The 23327-nt window shown below is 44.2% G+C and overlaps 2 protein-coding genes across 2 annotated transcripts in view; both read right to left on the reverse strand.

Moving 5' to 3' along the window:
* The window catches only part of PAQR8 (progestin and adipoQ receptor family member VIII), a 44050-nt gene that overhangs the window by 15432 nt on the left and 5291 nt on the right, over positions 1-23327 (reverse strand). The window lies entirely within an intron of this gene.
* TMA7 (translation machinery associated 7 homolog (S. cerevisiae)) lies at positions 9118-9802 on the reverse strand. The gene has a single exon (XM_010863018.1). The coding sequence runs from the start codon at positions 9519-9521 to the stop codon at positions 9282-9284; it is 240 nt and encodes a 79-aa protein (XP_010861320.1). The 5' UTR covers positions 9522-9802; the 3' UTR covers positions 9118-9281.

The raw sequence follows: 23327 nt of genomic DNA on the forward strand, positions 1-23327 counted from the left end.
GGATTTGGAATAGCTCAACTGGAATTCCATCACCTCCACTAACTTTGTTCGTAGTGATGCTTTCTAAGGCCCACTTGACTTCACATTCCAGGATGTCTGGCTCTAGGTCAGTGATCACACTATCGTGATTATCTGGGTCATGAAGATCTTTTTGTACAGTTCTTCTGTGTATTCTTGCCACCTCTTCTTAATATCTTCTGCTTCTGTTAGGTCCATACCATTTCTGTCCTTTATTGAGCCCATCTTTGCATGAAATGTTCCCTTGGTATCTCTAATTTTCTTGAAGAGATCTCTAGTCTTTCCCATTCTGCTGTTTTCCTCTATTTCTTTGCATTGATCACCGAGGAAGGCTTTCTTATCTCTTCTTGCTATTCTTTGGAACTCTGCATTCAGATGTTTATATCTTTCCTTTTCTCCTTTGCTTCTCGCTTCTCTTCTTTTCTCAGCTATTTGTAAGGCCTCCCCAGACAGCTATTTTGCTTTTTTGCAGTTCTTTTCCATGGGGATGCTCTTGATCCCTGTCTCCTGTACAATGTCACGAACCTCAGTCCATAGTTCATCAGGCATTCTGATGGACTTACCCATCCTTTATTCCTCTTCTCAGCAATTATCAGAGGAAAGGAGGCCCAGAATGCGTCAATGGATGTTTGTTCAAAAACAAAGTGAAAGAAGACTCTCCTTTGGCCCTCTTTGCTTCTAAAGGTAAAACCAGTGAGATTTTGGATAAGGAACACATAAGGGATTTTTTCAACAGGAACATTTGACTTAGATGTTGTTTATCTGGGTGTAGTTCATCCACTTGGGAGGTATCCATAACAATATTTAAATTGTTCACCGGGTTTCCAATCACCAGATGACTTTTGGTCCATTTCCTCCTATCATTGGTACTTTTGTGCCCAAGAATGCCTAAGCAAAGATGCAGGGAAGAGAGGCCAGGCAGAAGAAAAATAAAGTCAAAGAACACTGGAGCAGGAGTTAGGAGACCTAGTTTTTTATTCTCATTGCATAGAAAAGCAGAACAGACTGTCCTGGTTCCCTGAACAAGCCACACACTTCACATTGCCAAGCCTCTATCTATGCCTGGCAAACCCTGCTTCTCTCTCAAGTCCAGGCTCAGATAGAACGTTCTCTGGGAAGTTCAGCAACAGCCTCAAGCGGAATTAATTGCACCCTGTTATATCCCCTTAGCCTTATGTTGTAACTGGTTGTGCTTGTGTCTTCTTTACATTAAACTGTGAAATTCAATGAGTTGCACAAGGGAGTCACTCAAAACATTTAAAACATGTTTTTAGTTTGTATTACTTCATCATGAGAATAACTGAGGTATAGAGAATTGAAGTGACTTATTCAAAGCTCTGAACTGAATCTGCCCTAAGGTATGGGTACTGCTTTCTGTGTTCCACCCATCAAACACAAGTGGAATAGGAAGAGTTGGATAAGTCGTGGGAGCCTGCCTGCCTGTGAGCTGATGGCAGCCTCGGAAAAAATCCTGCGTCTGGCTGGGACATTTGCCTGTGTGGTCCAGAGTCCCCTCCCAGGCATCCCAGGAGGCTCTCCTAAGGGAACCCCTCTCCTCTATGGGCTTTTCCACAGTTGAAGTAGAAACTCATGATGAGTAGCTGATCTGGTTAAAAACTCTTAGTCATTCGGCAGATGAGTTTCATTGGAAAAGGTCATTGGTTCAGATCAGCAGCTGTGAACAGGGCCCCACCCTGGTCTTCATCACCATCATTTTACAACCACCTGCCCGCCTTGCTGGCAGTTTCTACAAGGTGGTGGTGGTTTCTCACTCAGGGTTATTGAACTCCAGGGTCTCAGATGTGATGCCCGTCCCCCCTGATCACAACCCACCTCATTTCCGGCTAGACTACTTCCTCCCACCAGCTCACAGGCTCTGGGCTCCTCAGGACCTCCAACCCTTCTTCTCTTGGTTCCCCCACCTCACTTGGCCCCACTGCCATCCCAACATCCCATTTTTAACTGAAAAACTCTCAGTAAGAGGAAGACTATTCTATCCTTTTAGTGAGATTCTGAAGTTGAGCATACTATCGGTCTTCCTCCTTTTCTTCTTTGTCAAGGTCAGCAGGAAGCAATGATCTCTCTTTTTCACGTTCTTCTAATTAACCAGGACTTTCTCTGCTTCCATTTACAAATCCTCTTCTTGGAAGTGTACTCGTAGGCACAGGACTGCACTCTCCTGGACAACTAGACACAAACTGTTCTTGGCTCCCGTAAGACAAGAGCGACATTTTTTTGATCTTAGTTTTGCTCCAGGGAAATTAATGGCTAATTTAAGTTAAGTTCTTTGAGACACTCTAATCAATCAGTCTGTCCAGAAGACGCCATAGCTTCATCTTCAGTACTTCGTTATAGTTGTTTAAATGCTTTCTTCGTATTAGCCACTTGGCTTCCCCTCTGGAGCATTCCATGCCCTCCATCCAGCCGCACCCTGCTGACTTCTAGTTTCTCTTTTTCCCTCAGCAGGTTCTGGGTACTGCTAGAGAAGGTCATCAAACATTACAAGACCATGTTGAATTTGTGCCTTTTCACTCCACAAGACATCACTGTATCCATCTTGAGGTCCCATCAGCACCTTAAACTTCGTGTGTTTAAAACCAGACCTCTGCTGTGTCTAGTTCTGTGACTGGTGTGACCAATCTCCTGGTCACCAAGCCTTGAAATCAAAGAGAAATTTCTTCTTTTCATCCTCTGCTAACATTCCAGTCATCAAATTCTCTCTCTTTTTTTTTTTTTAACTGCAGTCTATTCCTTCTCTCACTCCCCTGCAGGCTGGTACACTGTCCCAGTTAGATTCCTATGATAACCTCTTAACTGATCTTCTTATGTCCTCCAACCTCTGGCCACAGTTTCATCTTATTTGATTTGGCTAAAGTTCTATGCTCACAAAGCCACTAGCTTTATTCTCTGCCAAATAAAGCTCACACCCATAATGCAGCCAGTCAAAATCTTCCCTGCCTTGATCCTCACCCTCAACATTATCCACTGCTGATTTCATGCAGAATGAAACAGATCAGAGTGAAGAGAACAGAACCTGTCAGAGTGCACCCCACACATTAAGGATAAATACTGCCATGAAACTCCTGGTTCCTAATATAATCTCTTACGACTGCTACTGCTGCTAAGTCGCTTCAGTCGTGTCCGACTCTGTGCGACCCCAGAGACGGCAGCCCACCAGGCTCCCCCGTCCCTGGGATTCTCCAGGCAAGAACACTGGAGTGGGTTGCCATTTCCTTCTCTAATGCATGAAAGTGAAAAGTGAAAGGGAAGTCACTCAGCCGTGTCCGACTCTAGCGACCCCATGGACTGCAGCCTACCAGGCTCCTCCGTCCATGGGATTTTCCAGGCAAAAGTACTGGAGTAGGGTGCTATTGCCTTCTCCGAATCTCTTACGAAGGGTCAGGCTATACGAAGGGTCAGGCTAATGTTTGAAAACCACTGATCTCTGTACCATTAGCTATTCCCAAACGTGCCCTGTGATTTTCTCTTTCATTTTGAAATTACAAAATGCTTGGCGTACAAGAGAAAAGTATAGAGGATGATACGACAAACAACTGCTTGTCAAATCTTGTGTCATATTAAGATTCAAAAATATATATGCACGATCCAGAGAAAACTCTAATTTGAAAGGACACTTTCACTCCAATGTTCATAGCAGCAAAAACTATTTATAATAGCTGGGACGTGGAAGTAACCTAAGTGTCCATCAAGAGACAAATGGATAAAGAAGATGTGGTACACATATATAACGGAATACTACTCAGCCATAAAAAGAATGAAATAATGCCATTTGCATCAACAGGGGGTAGACCTAGAGAGATGACACTAAGTAAGTCAGAAAGAGAAAGACAAATACCCTACAATATTACTTATAGGTGGAATCTAAAATGAGCTTATTTATGAAACAGATGCCCAGACATAGAAACAAATTTACGGTTACCAAAGGGGAAAAGGGGTAGGTGAAGGATAAATTAGGAGTTTTGGATTAGCAGATACAAACCAGTATATATGAAATAAAAACAAAGTCTTACTGTATAGCATGGGGAACTACATTCAATATCCTGTAATAAACCATAATGGAAAAAAATATTAAAAAGAATATGAGTGTGTGTATATATATATATGTATCTAAATTACTTTGCTGTACAGCAGAAACTAACACAACACTGCACGTCAATTATACTTCAATTAAATGTATAAATGCATGTATATAAATATGTCACTACGTATGTGTTTTGTGTGTGCATATATACATATATATAGATGGCTGTGTATACACACATGACAGGGAAGCCTGGTGTGCTGCAGTCCATGGCGTCGCAAAGAGTTGGATACAACTGAGTGACTGAACAACAACAAATAGATCATCTATGTCTACCAAACAGGTAACTGAGATCTAGCGTCCTGTAATCACTCATTCCTTTCCTCCTTTCCTCCCTCCCCAGCAGCAGGCACTACACACTAAATTTGGTGTTTTTCATTCCCACTAATGTTTTCATATGAAAATATTGAGATTATAAAAGTATATAACTACCTGTAATGATTAATTTTAAAAACACAAAATTAAAAATCCATAAATGATATATATATAGGGGTTTTTTAATCTTTATATAAACTTTGTACCTAATGTTCTGCAGCTTTCTTTCTTAATTTAATGTTTTGTGTTTTTCCCATGTTAATTGCTATGTGATTCTCTGATTCATTTTCTCTGCTGAATATTTTCCAATGTATTTGTCCCTCCTCCTATGGACAGACAGACAGGTTATTTCCTTTATTTGCTGTGACAAACAAGGCTGCAGTGTGGTCTTCTTGACAAGGCTGCAGTGTGTGCCTGGAAGGGGATTTCTTTTCAGTCAATCCTAAAGGTAATCAACCCTGCATATTTACTGGAAGGACTGATGCTGAAGCTCCAATACTCTGGCCACCTGATGCAAGGAACTGACTCATTGGAAAAGACCCTGATGCTGGGAGAGATAGAATGCAGGAGGAGAAGGGGGTGACAGAGGATGACATGGTTGGATGGCATCACTGACTCGATGGACATGAGTTTGAACAAACTGTGGGAGATAGTGAAGGACAGGGAAGTTTGGCATGCTGCAGTCCATGGGGTCGCAAAGTGTTGGACATGACTGAGCAACCGAACAACTTCAGGTCTTGGGCCAAACTGTTCCCTTTACCTGGAAGGGCCTCCTCCCTATCTCTACCTCTGAAAACCTCACTCATCCCTAAAGTCACTTCTCAGAGGCTGATTCCTTCTGTGCCCTTCCAATCCACTGGGTCAAAGCAAAACCCCTTCCGCCACCTGCAGTTTGTGTCACAAAGTGATGCCATCACATACTTGTCCTGGGGTGGTTTGGGTACTTCTCCTATATCCCTAGCAGGCCTTATGAACAAGCACTGTCTCACATGACCTTAAGTCCATTTCCTTCACTTAGAGCCTGGCACATATATCTGTCTGGAGTGAACCCTCAGTGAATGAACACGGAGTCCACCAAGCTTGTTTTCCTTCTTTTGGTACTAAGTACTGCTCTCAGCGCTTCCCAGGTGGCTAAGTGGTAAAGAATCCACCAGCCGATGCAGGATATGCAGGTTCAATCTGGGTCAGGAGGATCCCCTAGAGAAGGAAATGGCAACTCACTCCAGTATTCTTGCCTGGGAAATCCAAAGGACAGAGGAGCCTGGCGGGTCATAGTCCATGGGGTAGCAAAAGAGTTGGACATGACTTAGTGGCTAAACAACAACAACTGCTCTCAGTGTGGGATGACACATATCTAATGACAACAGTCTGCTGTATTCCTGTGCCTTTCCCCACAAGGGCAAAGAGAAGCCTGTCTCTACCATCTACATGCTGCGTTGGGAGAAGCCGGGCACTCTCAGCTTGATAACCACCTGGGGGCAGATGCCTGTAGGCAGCTGTGCGTGCGCACTCGAGTGCACTCAGTCATTCAGTCAGGTCTGACTCTTTGTGACCCCATGGAATGTAGCCCACCAGGCTCCTCCATCTATGGAATTCTCCAGGCAAGAATACTGGAGTGGGTTGCCATTCCTTCTCCAGGGGATCTTCCTGACCCAAGGATCAAACCTGCACTGCAGGAAGATTCTTTACCACTGAACCATCAGGGAAGCCCTCTGTAGACAGCTGCTTCTGCATAAAGATCAAGGGGAGAAATCTTCCTCCTCTTCAAAGCACCCAAGATATTATATTTATGCCAAAAATTTTGTAAGAATTTTGTTCAGGGAGTTCCCTGGTGGCAGTAGTTAGGATTCCAGGCTTTCATTGCCATGGCCCAAGTTCAATACCTGGTTGGAGAACTGAGATCCTGTAAGCCACATAGGGTGGCAAAAAAAAAAAAAGTATTTTGTTCAGAACTTAAAGCAAACTGAAGGCAGATAAGATTGTTACCAAAATACAGGGTGGGGTTTAGCAGGGGTCAGTTTCTGAGCTCGGTGCTGTGCCTTTTCAGCCAACAGATGCTCATTGCCATCGTGTAGGCAGCAGGTCATACAAGATGTCTGCTCCTTTTTCCTTTACCGGGCCCCTGTGACCTTAGCAATGATCCTGCAACTTTAGGCTGGGGAGAGAGTCACAAACAGCAAGTGTGTTTTCAATGGCTGCTGGCGTGGCTTCAGAATCCTCAGCCAGGGCCAGGATTGTGGGGGTGAAGGTGCCGGTCCACCTGCAGACGTTCATCATCCCCTCATCCCTCCAAGTTCAGTGCAATGGAGATGAGGGCATGGTAACAGACTTCTTCCTGATTCAAAAGTAGAGATTCGTGCTCATTGTACTTCTCAGTTAGGCATGGGAAAGGTTAAAACAGGAGATGTGAAAAAATCAGTTCAAGAATCCAATGCTGCAAGCCTCTTTCCATTTTTTCAGAAGTTCAAAGTAGTGACTTACATGATGGCAAGTTGATACCTGTGTATACCAGCCTCATAAATTAGTAATATAACATGTCCAGCTCACAGGACTTTTAGAAACAGCTCACTATTCCATGCCATATGACCTACCAAACAGAGAAAAACAGAACAAGTACTCTCAAGCTGGCCTGCTTCTATTTGGATTGACAGAAATGTCAGCTGAAGCTCTGAAAATCCAAGTCTTATGGAGTTTAAAGCTCAGAGACAGGCTAAACAACAACATGCAAACTTAGGTGTAACTATAAAAAATCAAACTCCTGACTATTGTTTGTAGGTTATGGGGTTTGTAGAAAGGGCCAAGAACAACCAATTCTCTTTACTGTAATATAACCTCAAGTCTCAGATGACATCTGATTATAATCTGTGCAAACTGCTACCTGAGTGCCTGTTTTTCCAATTGAGTTGAAATGCGCATGTCCACAGTTTCTGCGTCAGCTGCGCACCCCGCCTCCCCGTGATTTTTACAGACACACACCAGGTGATCATCGCCTGGGTCTTGCCACACACCACCTGTGGGCCCTGGATGATTTAAACATCCATTGTATCACAGCTGAGAGACAGACAATGCCTTCCAGGCCTCGCTCAAATCTCATCTTCTTATGGAGGTGCAAATGAAAAAATGTTGCCTGCCATTCCAGTAAACAATGAATGCTGCCCACCATCAAGTGAACAGCCACTGCAGCTGCCCCCAACGGTGCATCCTGAGGGCAATTCAGGGTGGAGAGAACAGGTTTCTAGCCCTACAAAGTTTAAGATGCACATTTAAGGAATAATTTCAATGAGTGCAAAGGGTCTTGTCTCTTCCCAAAGATAGAAAAGCACTAAAATCATTAACTCGAGATATCTATTTTCTGTGACTAACAGTAACCTTTGATGTTCAATCACATGTTATGTTTTCAGCAAGAACTCCTATATAGCCTGGCTCCAGGGAATCCCCCTTAGGGTCTTTCGAAAGCATTTGCTGAGTGCTGTGCTTTTTAAAAATTTTTTTAAATTTAAAATTTTTATGTGCTGTTATTTTTTTAAATTTATTTTTAATTAGAGGATAATTGCTCTACAGTGTTGTTGGTTTCTGCTGTACAACAATGTGAATGAGCCATCAGCATACATAGGTCCCCTCCCTCCTACTCACCCCCATCCCATCCCTCTAGGTTGTCACAGAGAACCAGGTCGAGCTCCCTGTGTCACACAGCAACTTCCCACTCACTAGCTAGCTATTTTATACACGGTAATGTATGTTTCAGCGCTGCTCTCTCAATTCGTCCCGCCATCTCCTTCTTCCCCTGCTATGCCCACAAGTCTGTTGTCCGTGTCTGCTATTTCTGAAGCACCTGGAATTTATTTTGTTTTTGACAGCTCACAAGAAATCTGTAAGAAATAAGGAGGGAACCCTAGTACACAGAAAACTTAGTCATTAACTGGAATGAGGCATATTCAATGTCCATATGGTATCTCTGCTCAGCTATAACAAATATACCTCAAAATGAACACAACCAACCAAATGAACACAACCAACAGGTTTAGTCTCTTCCCTAAACCTATTTCTGTCCCATGTTCCTTGTTCCTGTTCAGTAAATAGCTTCACCAGGTGCTCAAGTCAGAAACCAGAGATATATTTTTTCCTCATCTCACTCCTCTTTATCTAGTTGCCAATAATTATTATTGAGGGTAGGAGGAGAATGGGGTGACAGAGGATGAGATGGTTGGATAGCATCACTGATTCAATGGATATAAGTGTGAGCAAACTCTGCGAGATAGTGAAGGACAGGGAAGCCCGGTGTGCTGCAGTCCATAAAGTCTCAACGAGTTGGACAAGACTTCGTGACTGAACAACAATGACTCATATACGGAGCATTTATTCTATGCTGGGCACCATTCTAAGTTCTTTGCATATTATTAACTCACAATCACTACTTACCACTCTATGAAATGGGATCTGTTCTTCCTACCTGTTGTACAGATGACAAAAGAGGTTAAGAGTCCACCCAGTCAGGAAGTAGTGGAGCCAGAACCCAGAACCACGTAGGCTCACTTGAGAGGCCATGTCCGGAATGTCTGCACTATTCAGGAAATGATTTCTGTCTCAACTTCATTTATTCAAAGTGAAAAAGTGAAGTCGTGTCCGACTCTTTGCGACCCATGGACCGCAGCCTACCAGGATCCTCCGTCCATGGGATTTTCTTTCTTTTTTTTTTCTTACAAAAGTTTATTCTTAAATGTACAATAGGTTCCAAGACAACACTTCATTCTAGCTATAGGTGGCAACAGATATTACAGCAGGGAATCCAGGTGTTTAATCAGGAATGGAACTAAGGGTCATCATTGCCTCAGGCACAAGGAACAGTTTACTTTTTGCCAGATTTCTTAATTCCACCGGTGGCCAGGGGGCCTTTCCCCGCGGCCTTTGCTTTTAGCTCCTCAAGTTTCTTCTGCTCCTCCTTCTGCTTCTGCTTGAATGCCTTATCTTCCTCGTCCATCTCCTTGGCTTGCTTCTTGGGCTGCTTCAGGGGCTTCTTCTTGCTACCTTTGCGGCCTGACACGGTGCCTGCCACCCCTTCCCCAGACCCTGCCACCGGACCGTCCATGGATTTTCCAGGCAAGAGTGCAGGAGTGGATTGCCATTTCCTTCTCCAGGGGATCTTCCTGACCTAGGGTTCGAACCCGGGTATCCCGAATCGTAGGCAGACGCTTTACCATCTGAGCCTTCTAAAATGCTGCTGCTGCTGCTGCTAAGTCGCTTTAGTAGTGTCCGACTCTGTGCGACCCCATAGACGGCAACCTACCAGGCTCCCCCATTCTCCAGGCAAGAACACTGGAGTGGGTTGCCATTGCCTTCTCCTTCTAAAATGCATTAGTCCCTAAATGTGGAAGCAATAATTTTGATAATCAGAACTGTCCAGGTCCTTCATCTTCTGGATGCCAGTGGTCCTGATGCAGCTTGGGTAACGGAAGTACCGATGCTCAAGAAGATTGGACCATGTCTGCAGTGAACCTAGGGCTTTACTGGGAGGTTGTTCTTAAATAAAAGTTCTAACAGGACCTAATTTACTTGTGTTTTGATGTTTTTCCTTCAAAGTGGAATATGTCAGTAAGTATTAGTTTAACTGAAGACTTGATTAATCAAAGCTACATGGAAGCAGGTACACTGTCATTAATACCAACAAGGCACTTCCACTCTAAACACCATTAAGAAACAGACAACTCTTCCCTCTTGGAGGCTGTATTGATGTCGGAGGCAAAGTAAGCTGGAAAGCAGAAGGCCCAAATCCTCTCCTCAAATTAAATGAATCACATACTTAAAAATAAACCAAAATCCTTCTGGCACTAGTAGCGCCATCTGTAAACTGAGAATGCTAAAGGCCAATGACTTGATATTTCTGAATTAAAGTTGAAAAAAAAAAAAAAAAAGAATGTCATTACAAGCCTAAGACAAGATAAATATGGGTCTAGAAAGTGTCACTTTCAAGTTTTAAGTTTACCCAGTATCTAATAACCAATTATATAAGCCCACCATCCGGTCAGCATTCAAATGAGATGATTTTAAACTCCAAGGAGTGTGTTCTCAAGTCCCAGGGTGCCAGTAGAAAACAAAAGCCACAATACCAGCCAGAAGCTATTCGAGCAAGTTCCACAGATCATATGGTCTTGGCCAGAGACAAGCACTTATTGTTGTGAGAAAACTCAAGGTCAGCACAGTACTTGCAGTTCCACTGCCCCATGCTCCCTTACACAAAGGATCCTAGTTATCTACTGAGAAGTTGCAATTATTCCCCAGCTTGCCATTTCAGCCTTACAGGCCACTTCTCCCACTCCAGAGAATTCAGCTAGTTTGGACATTCCTGAATAACAACCCCAAATAATGTTTGTTTTCTGGCTTACTTTTATATGACATCCTAAAAGATGGAAAAGGCTTCCCTGGTGACTAGTAAAGAATCCACCTGTAATGCAGGAGAACACCCGCAATGCAGAAGACACATGGGTTTGATTCCTGGGTTGGGAAGATCTTCTGGAGAAGGAGCTGGCAACCCACTCCAGTATTCTTGCCTGAGAAATCCCCAGGACAGAGGAGACTGGTGGGCTACAGTTCATGGTATCTCAAAGAGTCGGACACGACTTAGTGACTAAACCACCAACTAACAAAAGATGGAGAAAGCAAAAAATAATAGTGTGTGTGTGCTCACTTGTGTCCGACTCTTTGTGACCCCCATGGGCTATAGCATGCCAGGCTCCTCTGTTTGTGGAATTTTCCAGGCAAGAATACTGTAGTGGGTTGCCATTTCCTTCTCCAGTGGATCTTCCTAACCCAGAGACTGAACCTGTGTCTCTTGTGCCTTCTGCATTGGCAGGCAGGTTCTTTACCATTGCGCCACCTAGGAAGCCCAAAATAGTAAGCTAGAAGAGATTTCAGCTTAAGTGTGATTTTTAGATAAGCATTGCCAGATAAAACTACACAGTTAAGAGGACAAGGATTCTAAATCTAACCTGATTTTTTTAAAGAAATACCTTTAAAATACTCGGCCAGTGTAATGCTTTCTTTGATCTATAAGTTTCACCCTCTTTCCCTTCTTTTGCTCTCAGTAGCCAGCCGAGACTTCTGAAATGGAGAAGTACCTCTGCTGGTCCTTGCTGGTACTTCAGAATGAGCTCTTTCTTGCAAAAAAAGACTTTTCTTGACTTTTTCTTGTAAAAGAATGTGCTGTGGATTAAAACAAGAGAAAATCACACTTGTGCACACCAGCCTGATCCTAACCACCGAGAGAGCAGCTTGGCCTCTTCTGTTAATCTTCCTGGAGGTAGCCAGGTCTGCAGCGGTAGGCCAGTCCATTATCTATAATATGATCATAAATACTTATCACCTCTTCTGTCAAAGAAGTCCCATTGCTTCATGGGCATTATCTTAACACCCTCCAAATGTCTTCAAAAGGATGTTAGTCAGCTGAGAGTGAGTTAATTATAAATAGGCACTAAGTTTCTCCTTCTTGCATCTCATTAAACTACAAGAAATCTCAATTCAGCTTAATATTAATACAACTGCTCTATTGGATTAGCAACTCCTAAATGACAGGCTGTGGGCTCCCATTTCCTTTGTATTCCCCGGTGGGCATTAAACATTCTGGTTCTCCATAAAAAGGATGACTTTAATTAGTCTCACTGACTCACCAACCAAACTACAAACCCAATGCACAAGCCCACTACGGGTCGGAAAGGGAGAGTCAGCACCTCCAATTCCTCTGTTAACCATCAGGGTTAAAACAGTTCCCTGTCATCTGCTTTCCAGAAAGGGTTTAGTGTTCTTGAGTGGTAACACATTCCCTCCCTTTGATCTGATTTTTGGGGAAAGAGGAGAGCTGGTCCTATCTGTTAAAGACCTAATGTGACCCATTTTAGTCTGGGAAGGGCTTTAAAGATCACTTACTTAGGAAAGGGCAAATAGGTGTCAACCCTTGGTAACTGGCTTCCTGGGGTCCTGCACTGAGAGGCAGCCCTCCCCCCGACCTCACCAGTGAGCTCCAGGGAAGCTGCTGTGACCCATGTACAAGTCTGCCACCAACCCCGGGCTCAGGAGGGGGCCAGGGCACAAAGCCATGTATTTGCCATCCCTGAGCTGATTGTATGACAAAGAGCTAGCAATTCCTAGTCTACTGTTTTCCTTAATTTAGTTTTTCAAAAAGTAGAAGTCACAGCAGTCATAAAAAAAAGAAAAAAAACAATATGTTTTTGCAACAACAGTTTTAAGGAAAATAGATGTTCCCTGAAAAAGACACTGGCAGAGGTCCTCACTGGTGTTCCTAGAGACAGTCAAAGGCAGAATTTCTAGACACATCTTCACCTACACCCTGACAAGGACCACCACTAAGAGCCTCATGGGTGAGAGGACTGAGAAGGACTGGGGGGTTCTTCTGTGGTTACTGGCTTCTGCTATTAGACTTCACAGGGATCAGGGAAAGAAAAGAAACAGATCTGAGAATCACTTAAAAGGGAGCGATTCCTGAACTTCCCTGGTGGTACAGTGGATAAGAATCCGCCTGTCAATGTAGGGACACGGGTTCGATCCCTGGTCTGGGAAGATTCCACATGCCGTGGAGCAACTAAGGCCTGCTCATATCACGACTGCTGAGCCTGTGTGGTGCAACTGCTGAGGCCAGTGCGCCTAGAGCCTGTGCTCTGCAACAACAGAAGCCACCACGATGAGAAGCCCGCGCACTGCAATGAGTAGCCCCCACTCGCCACAGCTAGAGAAAAGCCTGCAAAGCAATGAAGACCCAGTGCAACCAAAAATTAATAAAAATTTTTAAAAAGATGTTAAAAAAAAAAAAGTGATTCCCAAAGCCAAAGAAAAGTATTAAACAGAAAAATCAATGTGATGCTCATTTTGATAGGGGGAAAAATGGAGAATCAATTTCTTGAACTTGAGCTAGCAAAGCTCTCAGATCAGTCAGTCAATAGTATTCACATGTTTTCTGCTCTGTTCTTAACACTGATGGACCAAATGGGCACACACAAGGCAAATGACATGGTTCCTTTCCCCGCAAGCTTATATAATCTCTCTGCCTCTCCCCTGCGGTGGGTTTGGGCGCCAGAGGCCAGGTCAGGCCTCTGGAGAGACAGCTGGCCTCCCAACATCTACTCTGTGTTGTCAGCCAACTGCTCCCAGGTGAGGGGAACGTTTTTGGCAGCAACCGTAGTACACAGCAGGCAAGAGACCTTAAGAAAAGGCAAGGGAAAGGAGGCAGGCATGTGATTCTGGAGACAAATAAACACAATTAGCTATGCTAGAAACAAACTGAAAAGACTCAGTGGGAAGGCTGATTCCTTCTGCCAAGAGAGAAAAACCAAAGGAAAATTCATTTTAAAAGAAACCTTTTACTTCCCCTTGGCAGCCAGAGCACCATGACAATCATATTTTCTGTGAAGTCCTTTTCATTATGGGCTTTTCCACCCTTTCAAACACTAGCACAATCAAGGTTTTTGACTGCTTTATCAGTCTTGCTGCCCAAAGAGAATCCATGAATATTTCAGGTCGATCCTTTCATACCTGGAGATGACAATTATAAGACTTTCACAGCCGTTCTGTCCCTGTGTACCTAAATAGACCCTACCTGTAACAATGACTGGGTGATTGAATTCATAGAAATCAATAGTGTTGTCCCTAGGGGTCTATTTTTCCACTTCCAGAATCCAATCCTGTAGTGGAGGATTAGCTACAGCAGAGGGGTCTAATGGCTACCCTAACAGGATATGGTGTTTAATAGGACAGGCCCTGGAGTTAGGCAACTTGGACTTGAATCCTGACTCTGCCTTGGATGACCTTGCTGCTAAGTCACTTCAGTCATGTCCGACCCTTAGCGACCCCATGGACTGTAGCCCACCAGGCTGCTCCATCCATGGGATTCCCCAGGCAAGAGTACTGGAGTGGGGTGCCATTGCCTTCTGCTGTGTTCACCTGCTGCTGCTGCTGCTAAGTCGCTTCAGTTGTGTCTGACTCTGTGCGACCCCATAGACTGCAGCCCACCAGGCTCCCCCATCCCTGGGATTCTCCAGGCAAGAGTACTAGAGTGGGGTGCCATTGCCTTCTCCATGCATGACCTTGGGAATATAATTTAACCTCCTTGTGCCTCACTGTCTTCACCTATAAAATAAGGATATGGAGGTACCTGACTAATAGGGTTGTTGACATTTAAAGAATTACGATAAAAGAGCCCTCATCTTTTAGAAATCCATTCTGAAATGCTCACAGATCATGATATGATGGCTGGGGTTTGCTTCAAAATCGTCTGGAGGTAAGGTGTATGCAGAGAAGTTGGCCATGAGTTGGTAACTGTTGAAGCTGCGGGATGGTTGCACATGGAGGTATATTCTACCATTCTATCCGCCTCTGCCGGAAATGTTCCATAATAGTAAGTTTAAGAGAGAGGGATGATAGTACAGATAAAAACTGCTAGCACACATGTGCTCAACTAATGCGATCTGCCCTAGATCAGAGGAAGCCTCGAGGCTGTCGTTCCCAGGTCCAAAAGTCAGGGATGCCTGCCTCACTAGAGACATGGGTGGGCTCTGGGACAAGCAAGGTGGCGGGTCAGGGGGTTGCAGCTGAGATCTTCACTGTCACTCTAGGCTACCCATTATTGCCCAGCATTTTCATTATCAAACCTGTTTGTGTTTTTTTTTTGGCTGCACTGTGAAGCATGTGGGATCTTAGTTCCATACCGCCTGCAGTAGCAGTGCCAAGTCTTAACCACTGAGGATGTGTTGTGTGTGTTTTAGTCATTAAGTCGTGTCCAACTCTTGAGATCCCATGGACTGTGCCTGCCAGGCTCCTCTGTCCATGGGATTCTCCAGGCAAGAATACTAAAGTGGGTTGCTATTTCCCTCTCCAGGGGATCTTCCCGACCCAGGAATTGAACCCGGGTCTAGTCAAGGCTATGGTTTTTCCCGTGGTCATGTATGGATGTGAGAGTTGGACTGTGAAGAAAGCTGAGCGCTGAAGAATTGATGCTTTTCAACTGTGATGTTGGAGAAGACTCTTGAGAGTCCCTTGGACTGCAAGGAGATCCAACCAGTCCATCCTAAAGGAGATCAGTCCTGGGTGTTCATTGGAAGGACTGATGCTGAAGCTGAAACTCCAATACTTTGGCCACCTCATGCAAAGAGTTGACTCATTGGAAAAGACCCTGATGCTGGGAGGGATTGGGGGCAGGAGGAGAAGGGGACGACAGAGGATGAGATGGTTGGATGGCATCACCGACTCGATGGACATGAGTTTGCGTGAACTCTGGGAGTTGGTGATGAACAGGGAGGCCTGGCATGCTGCGATTCATGGGGTTGCAAAGAGTTGGACACAACTGAGTGACTGAAATGAACTGGACTGAACTGAACTCCTGCATTGCAGGCAGATGATTTACCAACTGAGCTATGAGGGAAGCCCAACCACCAGGGAAGTCCCATCATACTTGTGTCAAAGTGATCATTATTAGTCTTCCATGCTTTGAAAGTAAGTCAACCACATCCATTCAATGATTCATGACCCTGTATCATTTAGTCAGTTACACCTAATCTCAGGTTAGAGTTTAGAAGAGCTGGCAGGTGGCTCCAAATGAAGCTACTATCACCTGAGCTAAAAGCAAAGGATTGCCAAGTTTTGATGGTCTGTGCAGCTATTTGACACACACATATGTGGCTTTGTAGGCATAGGAAATCATGAAAAAAAGCTCGATGCACCACCCCGAGACCCTGCCCCCTACCCCCAGAGCCAATGCTTCCAGTAGGTTCAAGGAACCACATATATAAATTTAGCAACTCCCACCTTCTGGAATCTGTTTATATAGGGTGATGAACTGAGCAGACAGGAAATCCCACCCTGGACCCATTCCAGGCTATAGAAGCTTTGTAAAGGAGCCCTAAATTAAACACAAACTCATCTGCCACAGGCCCTTTCACAAATAACGAATCTATAACCAGCTCTGACACTTCCTAACTATAGTGACCTTGGGCGAGCCACTTCCTTTCTTTTTCTCATTGGTAAACTGGGATCTCTCTCTCCTAAATTTGTTTCAAGCAGTAGAGACAACGTAAAGAAACATTGCACTGCACAATGCCTGGCACATAGGAATCTTCAATAGAGTAGGTATTCGTCAAAATAGTAGGTATTTTGTGTTTCAGTATGCCTTCACACACATGAGCATATTATTATTATTACATCCTGTGGAATTAGGTTAATGTATCTAGACACAATGGTCCTCCAGGCCATGAGACACATCACAGCCACATAACTGTAAACAGTCTAATATTTTCTTTTTCTTTCATGGGACAAAATTGTGCATGCACTTCATGAATTAATCTGAACCTCTTCAGCACAATGAGATCTGACGAATCCGTTTCTACCTGCTGAAATGCTGCCCAGTTTCAATGAAATTCTTGGCACTTTATACCTGAACCTGTCTGTCTGGGTGACATTCTACAACTGCAGCCAATTCCAATCCCAGCATGAGTCCATGCATGAAACTAACTAATGCCACTTTATAAAGTGCTCAGGGTTCCTGGCAACTCAAGAGAACAATATTGATGCCCTCATCTTGCTTAAGTGCAGGAACAGCAAGCTAAGATTGAACTCCTGGAATGAATCCTTTGGACAGGGTGAAATACACCATGGAGAATTTAAATTTTCTAATTCAAGAGCCATTACACTCAACATTGATTTTTACATCCTCCTCTTTTTTTCTTCCATAATTTATACAAGCAATTTGAGTCTAAAAGGAAAATGAGATTTTACCAACAAAGTTTTATTTCTCACAAAAAGTATGACCTACAGGCAACATTTAGCAGAGTATTTCTATTCCATCTTCAAGTGGTTTGGGGAACAGTAGCCCTCTCCCAGTTTCTGTGCTACGGATTGATCTTGAACCTCTTGGGAAATTCTCTTAGCCTCCAGAGAGCAGGTGCTAAGAATAGGGCAAATACATAGCTTCAGGTTACTGGTGAAAAGCAACAAATTATCTGTTCCTTAAAAATTAGGATGGGGGGTGGGTCAGGAGCCTTCCTTGGTGGTCCAGTGGCTAAGACTCTGTACTCCTGATCCAGGGGGCCTGGGTTGAATCCCTGGTCAGGGAAGTAGATCCCACATGCTGATTAAAGACCTTGCATGCTGAAACTAAGACCCACAAATGCCAAATAAATAAATAAAAATACTTTTAAAAAAGAATTGAATTTTTTCTTGCTTGCTTTTCTTAATTCTGGACTACATCACCATAAGTGGAAATAAATGTCACTGCCCTTAACGCTAATATCTCAAGACCAACCCTTAAACTCTTAAATCAATAACCCTAGCTCTGATTGCCTTTAGGTTCTTACAGTCCCAGGAACCAGCTCAGCCTGGAAAGTGGGGAGAACTTGACTCTTCTCTGGGTGTGCTTGTCTTGAAACCTTGACATCTTCCATTACCTTTATTATAGATGACCATTCTTCATAATCATCATTAATTCACTCATTCAACAAACACTGGTCTGCTGAGGTATGGAGTCCTTCTCACATAAGAGAAAAGGGACAGTTTATTAGTTATCTAGATGGCTTGGAGCTTGTACCCTCCCAGACACTCCGAGGACACACCCTGAACTCCAGGCTTAACTCAACCTGATCATCCAACCCAGGTGACTTCCAGCAGAATGTGGTTCCCCACCTTTGGGGAATTGGGGTTCTGAATGTCATGTGGGCTAACGTGAGGTCTTGTTCTTCCATGCTAAGCTCCTGAGTACAACCAACTGTTTGTATTTCTGTTTACACATGGCCTGAGCTTTGTTTCAGCTCTGTGCTCAGGTATGAGAAAGCCTTGAGGAATCCTTTCCCCACCTGCTTCTGAAGCACAGCATCCTCCCTTAAGTACTCACCTCCAAACTGTAACCTCCACAAGGGCGGGGACTGCATTTGAGTTCAACATTCCATCTTTACCCGTGTTCAGCATGGACCCCAGCCCTGGTAAGGCTTTAATACTGATAAATGAGTGAGTGGATAAATAAACAAATGAACAAAATAGCCTTTGCTTCCCAGACTACTGGGAAGTCTATCCAATCTCACTCTACAGGGTCAGTCTTCAGGTTCCTTCTCAGCTAGAACTACCAGGCCAGACCCAAGGATGGCCTAACCCACAGGTTGCTCAAGGGTCAACTCTATGTTTCCTGGTATCAGTAGGTGTTCAGTCAATAGTTATTTTGATGCATTATTTGAAGTTGCATCAAGGCCATGCTCCAACTACATCAGAAGAGACAGAAAGATGTGGTGGACAGAGCCCTGTAGCAGTAATCAGAAGTCCTGGGTTTGAGTCCATGTTGCCCCTTTTCTCACTGTGACTTTGACAAATTTCTCTTCTCTCCAGCCCCAGGTTTCCTTCATCTGTATGAAAGAATCAATATAATGATATCTGCGTTCCATGGCTCACAGAGTGACTGCAGAAGTTGTATTTGACAAGGTATATAAAAGCAGTTAGAAAACTGTCTAGCAGAAACACATACAGAAATATTTCAAGAGGCAATTTGCCAACATTAATTAAATACCTCTAAGGCTCTAAAATAAAGTTTTCAAACTTTTTTGACTACAGCCCTTTGGAAAGAACATATTTTACATCACAAGCAAGTGATACATTCATCATAAAATAAACATTTAACAAAACACTACTTATGTTACTCTCATTTTTAGTTTGGCTCTCTTTTCTTTCGTTTTCCTCTCTCTTTCTTCCTTTTTCTTAAATGCAGGTCATTAATTTCACAAGGCATGGTTCTGAATCTCAGGAGCATCTTAAACTTTGTGATGCCCTAGCCCTCCCCACTGAGAGTCTGAATCAACTGTCTTGGGTGGGGCCTGGGCATCTGAATTCTTAGAAAGCCCCAGGTACTTCTATTGTACAGCCAGGACTGAGAACCACAGAACTGATGGTTTCTAGCTCACAGCTGAAAAACCACTCCATTTGTTTACTTCTGGGTCTGCTAAACACTCTCGGAATGTCATCCCACCCCCATCCCGCTGAGGCGCCTCTGGTTGCTTGAATGGACCACTCACTCCTCTGGCTCAAAGTGCAAAGGAAAAACAGCAAAGCAGGAAGGTCAAAGTGGGGCCTGAGCTTCATGGGCGGCCTCCTTTGTCCTCCCCAGATGGCCGAGAAGGCCCATGAAGAGCAAAACCTGCAGCGGACTTGGAGTATTTCATTAAAAGTGAAGGGACCCGCCAAGAACTTTTGCTTGAGTAGAAGAGGCTAAGAAAAAGTAAAGAGAAACTGCCAGACACCAGGGCTGCTCACAGTAGAGGAAGTTGTGCCTGTGCAGAGATAGGGGTCCCAGTAGAGCCCAGAAGACAAGTTGGGAGGTGTGGGGTGGGGGGAGGACTTCACCACCTAGCCTTCTCCTCCTTCCACGTGTGGAGGAGGAAACAGAGCTCCTCCAGCCTCAGCTCATCTCTGCCCCCAGAAAACAGGTCCAAAGCACTGCCCTGCTCACCTGGTTGGAGGCAACTGCAGCCCATCGCCAGCAGAACCAGAATGCAGAAGGAACCACAGACACAGGTAGTTCCGTGTCCCTGCCCTACCTACTCTAGGACACATGGATGGGATCAGGAAACCTGACCTGGATCTGTGCACCATGGGTGCAAAGCCAAAGCTATGTCTTTGATGCATAGTCCCTGGACTGACTAACCAGACATTATACTAAGAGTTACCATTTACTGGGCAACTCTGTGAGCTAAGTATTTTATATACACTATCCCATCTAATTGCACAACAGCATTTCAGACCTGCATTTTTAAGGAGCTCAGCCAGGGTCATTCTAGGATGCTAACACTGGTTGGTCCCCACTCCAGATCCCTTAATCTAGTTCAGGATCTCTCAGCACTACTGCCATTTGAAATGAAAATGAAAGTCGCTCAGTCATGTCCAACTCTTTGTGAACCCGTGAACTATATAGCCCATGGAACTGTCCACACCAGAATGCTGGAGTGGGTTCCCTTCTCCAGGGGATCTTCCCAACCCAGGGATCGAATCCAGGTCTCCCACATTGCAGGCGGATTCTTTACCAGTTAAGCCACCAGGGAAGCCCAAGAATACTGGAGGGAGTAGCCTATCCCTTCTCCAATGGATCTTCCCAACCCAGGAATTGAACTGGGGTCTCCTGCATTGCAGGGGGATTCTTTACAAGCTGAGCTACCTGGAAAATTCTTTGCTGTGAAGGGCTATTGCATGCATTATACAACATCTAGCAGCATTTCTGGCCTCTACCCATTAGATGCCAGTAACATCTCTCTCCTTTCCAGCTATGAAAATCAAAAATATCTCTGCTGCTGCTGCTGCTGCTGCTGCTGCGTCGCTTCAGTCGTGTCCAACTCTGTGCCACCCCACAGACAGCAGCCCACCAGGCTCCCCCGTCCCTGGGATTCTCCAGGCAAGAACACTGGAGTGGGTTGCCATTTCCTTCTCCAGTGCATGAAAGTGAAAAGTGAAAGGAAGTCGCTCAGTCGTGTCCGACTCTTCACGACCCCATGGACTTCAGCCTACCAGGCTCCTCTGCCCATGGGATTTTCCAGGCAAGAGTACTAGAGTGGGTTGCCATTGCCTTCTCAGAAAAATATCTCTAGACATTGTCAAATATCCTGGCAGCCTGGGGGTGAAAGGGATGTAAAATCGTTGCCCCTGCTCCTTATTAAGAACACCTGCTCTAATCTCAAGCACCCTGCGGTATTGTTTCCTGGGTGTGAACTACCATTCAGAACACAGACAGAGCAAAGGCCAAATGCCACTATAGAAGGGATAAACAACAAAAATAGCCCCATCCTACAGTTATACAGTGGCCCCTCAGTGTCTATGGGGATTGCTTCCAGGATCCTCCTGGCATACCAAAATCTGTGCATGCTCAAGTCCTTTATGTACAATGGCACAGTATTTGCATGTAACCTACCCACATCCACCCACATACTTTAAAACATCTCTAGATTACTTATATTACCTAATACAATGTAAATGTTATGTGAATAGCTGTAAATACAATGTAACTGTTTTGTGTAAAATAAATGCTGTGTAAGTAGTTGCCTGGGCATGACAAGTTCAAGTTTTGTTTTCTGGAACTTTCTGGGATTTTTCTTTTAACTTTTTGTTTTGTATTGGGATATAGCCTATTAACAATGCTGTGATAGTTTTAGGTGAACTGAGAAGGGATTTAGCCATACATTGGAAAAGACTACGACACTGGGAGGGATTGGGGGCAGGAGGAAAAGGGGACGACAGAGGATGAGATGGCTGGATGGCATCACCGACTCAATGGACATGAGTTTGAGTGAACTCTGGGAGATGGTGATGGACAGGGAGGCCTGGAATGCTGCGATTCATGGGGTCGCAAAGAGTCGGACACGACTGAGCGACTGAACTGAACTGATACATGTATTCATGCTCCCCCCAAATTCCCCTGGGATTTTTTTTTCCCTGACTATTTTCTGACATTTATTTCAACTGACATTTTAAGGCTAGACAAGAAAAATTTAAACAAAAACATTTTCTCTGACCTTTGGCCTCCTCCCTCCCATCCACTGGTCATTGTATATCTGCATTATGCATTAACCAGATTCCCCAATGGCAGAAATCCCTGCTCAATCAGAAAGATCACTTGTGCTTCTTCTGGCAGTCACACAACTCTTTAGAAAACATTACTTTGTCAATCTTTAAGAAGTCATGATAACCCACCTTCATCTTCTACCTGTAGACATCTTTGGTGAGCTTTATGTACAATACCAATATATCATTTGCCTTAAATATAGCAATTGGTATAGAATAGACTGGTCAGAGAACCTGGGGAGATATTGGGTCACATCTAATGGAAGCTCTTCACTTAGATACTTACTTATGACCTTATTAATGCCACTAGCTGCATTACTTGTATTCTTCCTATTGAATAAGATGATTGTTTCTTGCATGACCAAATATGTGGCCAAAGGTCTGGTAAAATTAATGATGATTTAGTTCAGTTCAGTCGCTCAGTCGTGTCTGACTCTTTGCGACCCCATGAACCACAGCACGCCAGGCCTCCCTATCCATCGCCAACTCCTGGAGTCCACCCAAACCCATGTCCATGGAGTCGGTGATGCCATCCAACCATCTCATCCTCTGTCGTCCCTTCTCCTCCTGCCCTCAATCTTTCCCAGCATCAGGGTCTTTTCAAATGAGTCAGCTCTTTGCATCAGGTGGCCAAAGTATTGAAGTTTCAGCTTCAACATCAGTCCTTCCAATGAACACCCAGGACTGATCTCCTTTAGGATGGACTGGTTGGATCTCCTTGCAGTCCAAGGAAGCCTCAAGCTTCTTCTCCAACACCACAGTTCAAAAGCATCAATTCTGCGCTCAGCTTTCTTTACAGTCCAACTCTTACATCCATACATGACCACTGGAAAAACCATAGTCTTGACTTGACGGACCTTTGTTGACTAGGTGACTTGAAATGATTGACGAAATATACAATTCTATAAGATCGATGATTATAATAGTGTAACTCTAGATGTGGGAAGAAGCAACAAGAGGAAACCATTTCCCGGACAATATTACAGGCTGGCCAGAGGCTCTGGCTACTGTTAACAGAGTCTTGTCCACCAAGAGCACATTGAGAAGCCTATCAAAGAAATCCTTGCCCAACCTGGGAAGGAGCGTTCCTGGCATCATGAGACAAAGTGGTCACAAAATGCCTCCCAAATCATGGTCGAAACTAAGACTGAAAAGGAGGGGATTGTAAAAATAATGTTGTCCACCATCAATTCTACAAGGATTAAGTCATCAGCCACTTTGGTCACTGATCTATGCAGTACACCTCAAAAGGAATTCAGGGCAAAGATCAGGATTAGGCATTTTGTGCTACAGAAAAACAGAAATTGACCCT

This window comes from Bison bison, unplaced genomic scaffold, assembly GCF_000754665.1.
Source record: "Bison bison bison isolate TAMUID 2011002044 unplaced genomic scaffold, Bison_UMD1.0 scf7180017864487, whole genome shotgun sequence".
Taxonomy (NCBI): Eukaryota; Metazoa; Chordata; class Mammalia; order Artiodactyla; family Bovidae; genus Bison; species Bison bison.

Coding starts and splice junctions, on each gene's coding strand:
- TMA7 (XM_010863018.1), bottom strand. CDS start 9,521: ATGGACGGTCCGGTGGCAGGGTCTGGGGAAGGGGTGGCAGGCACCGTG.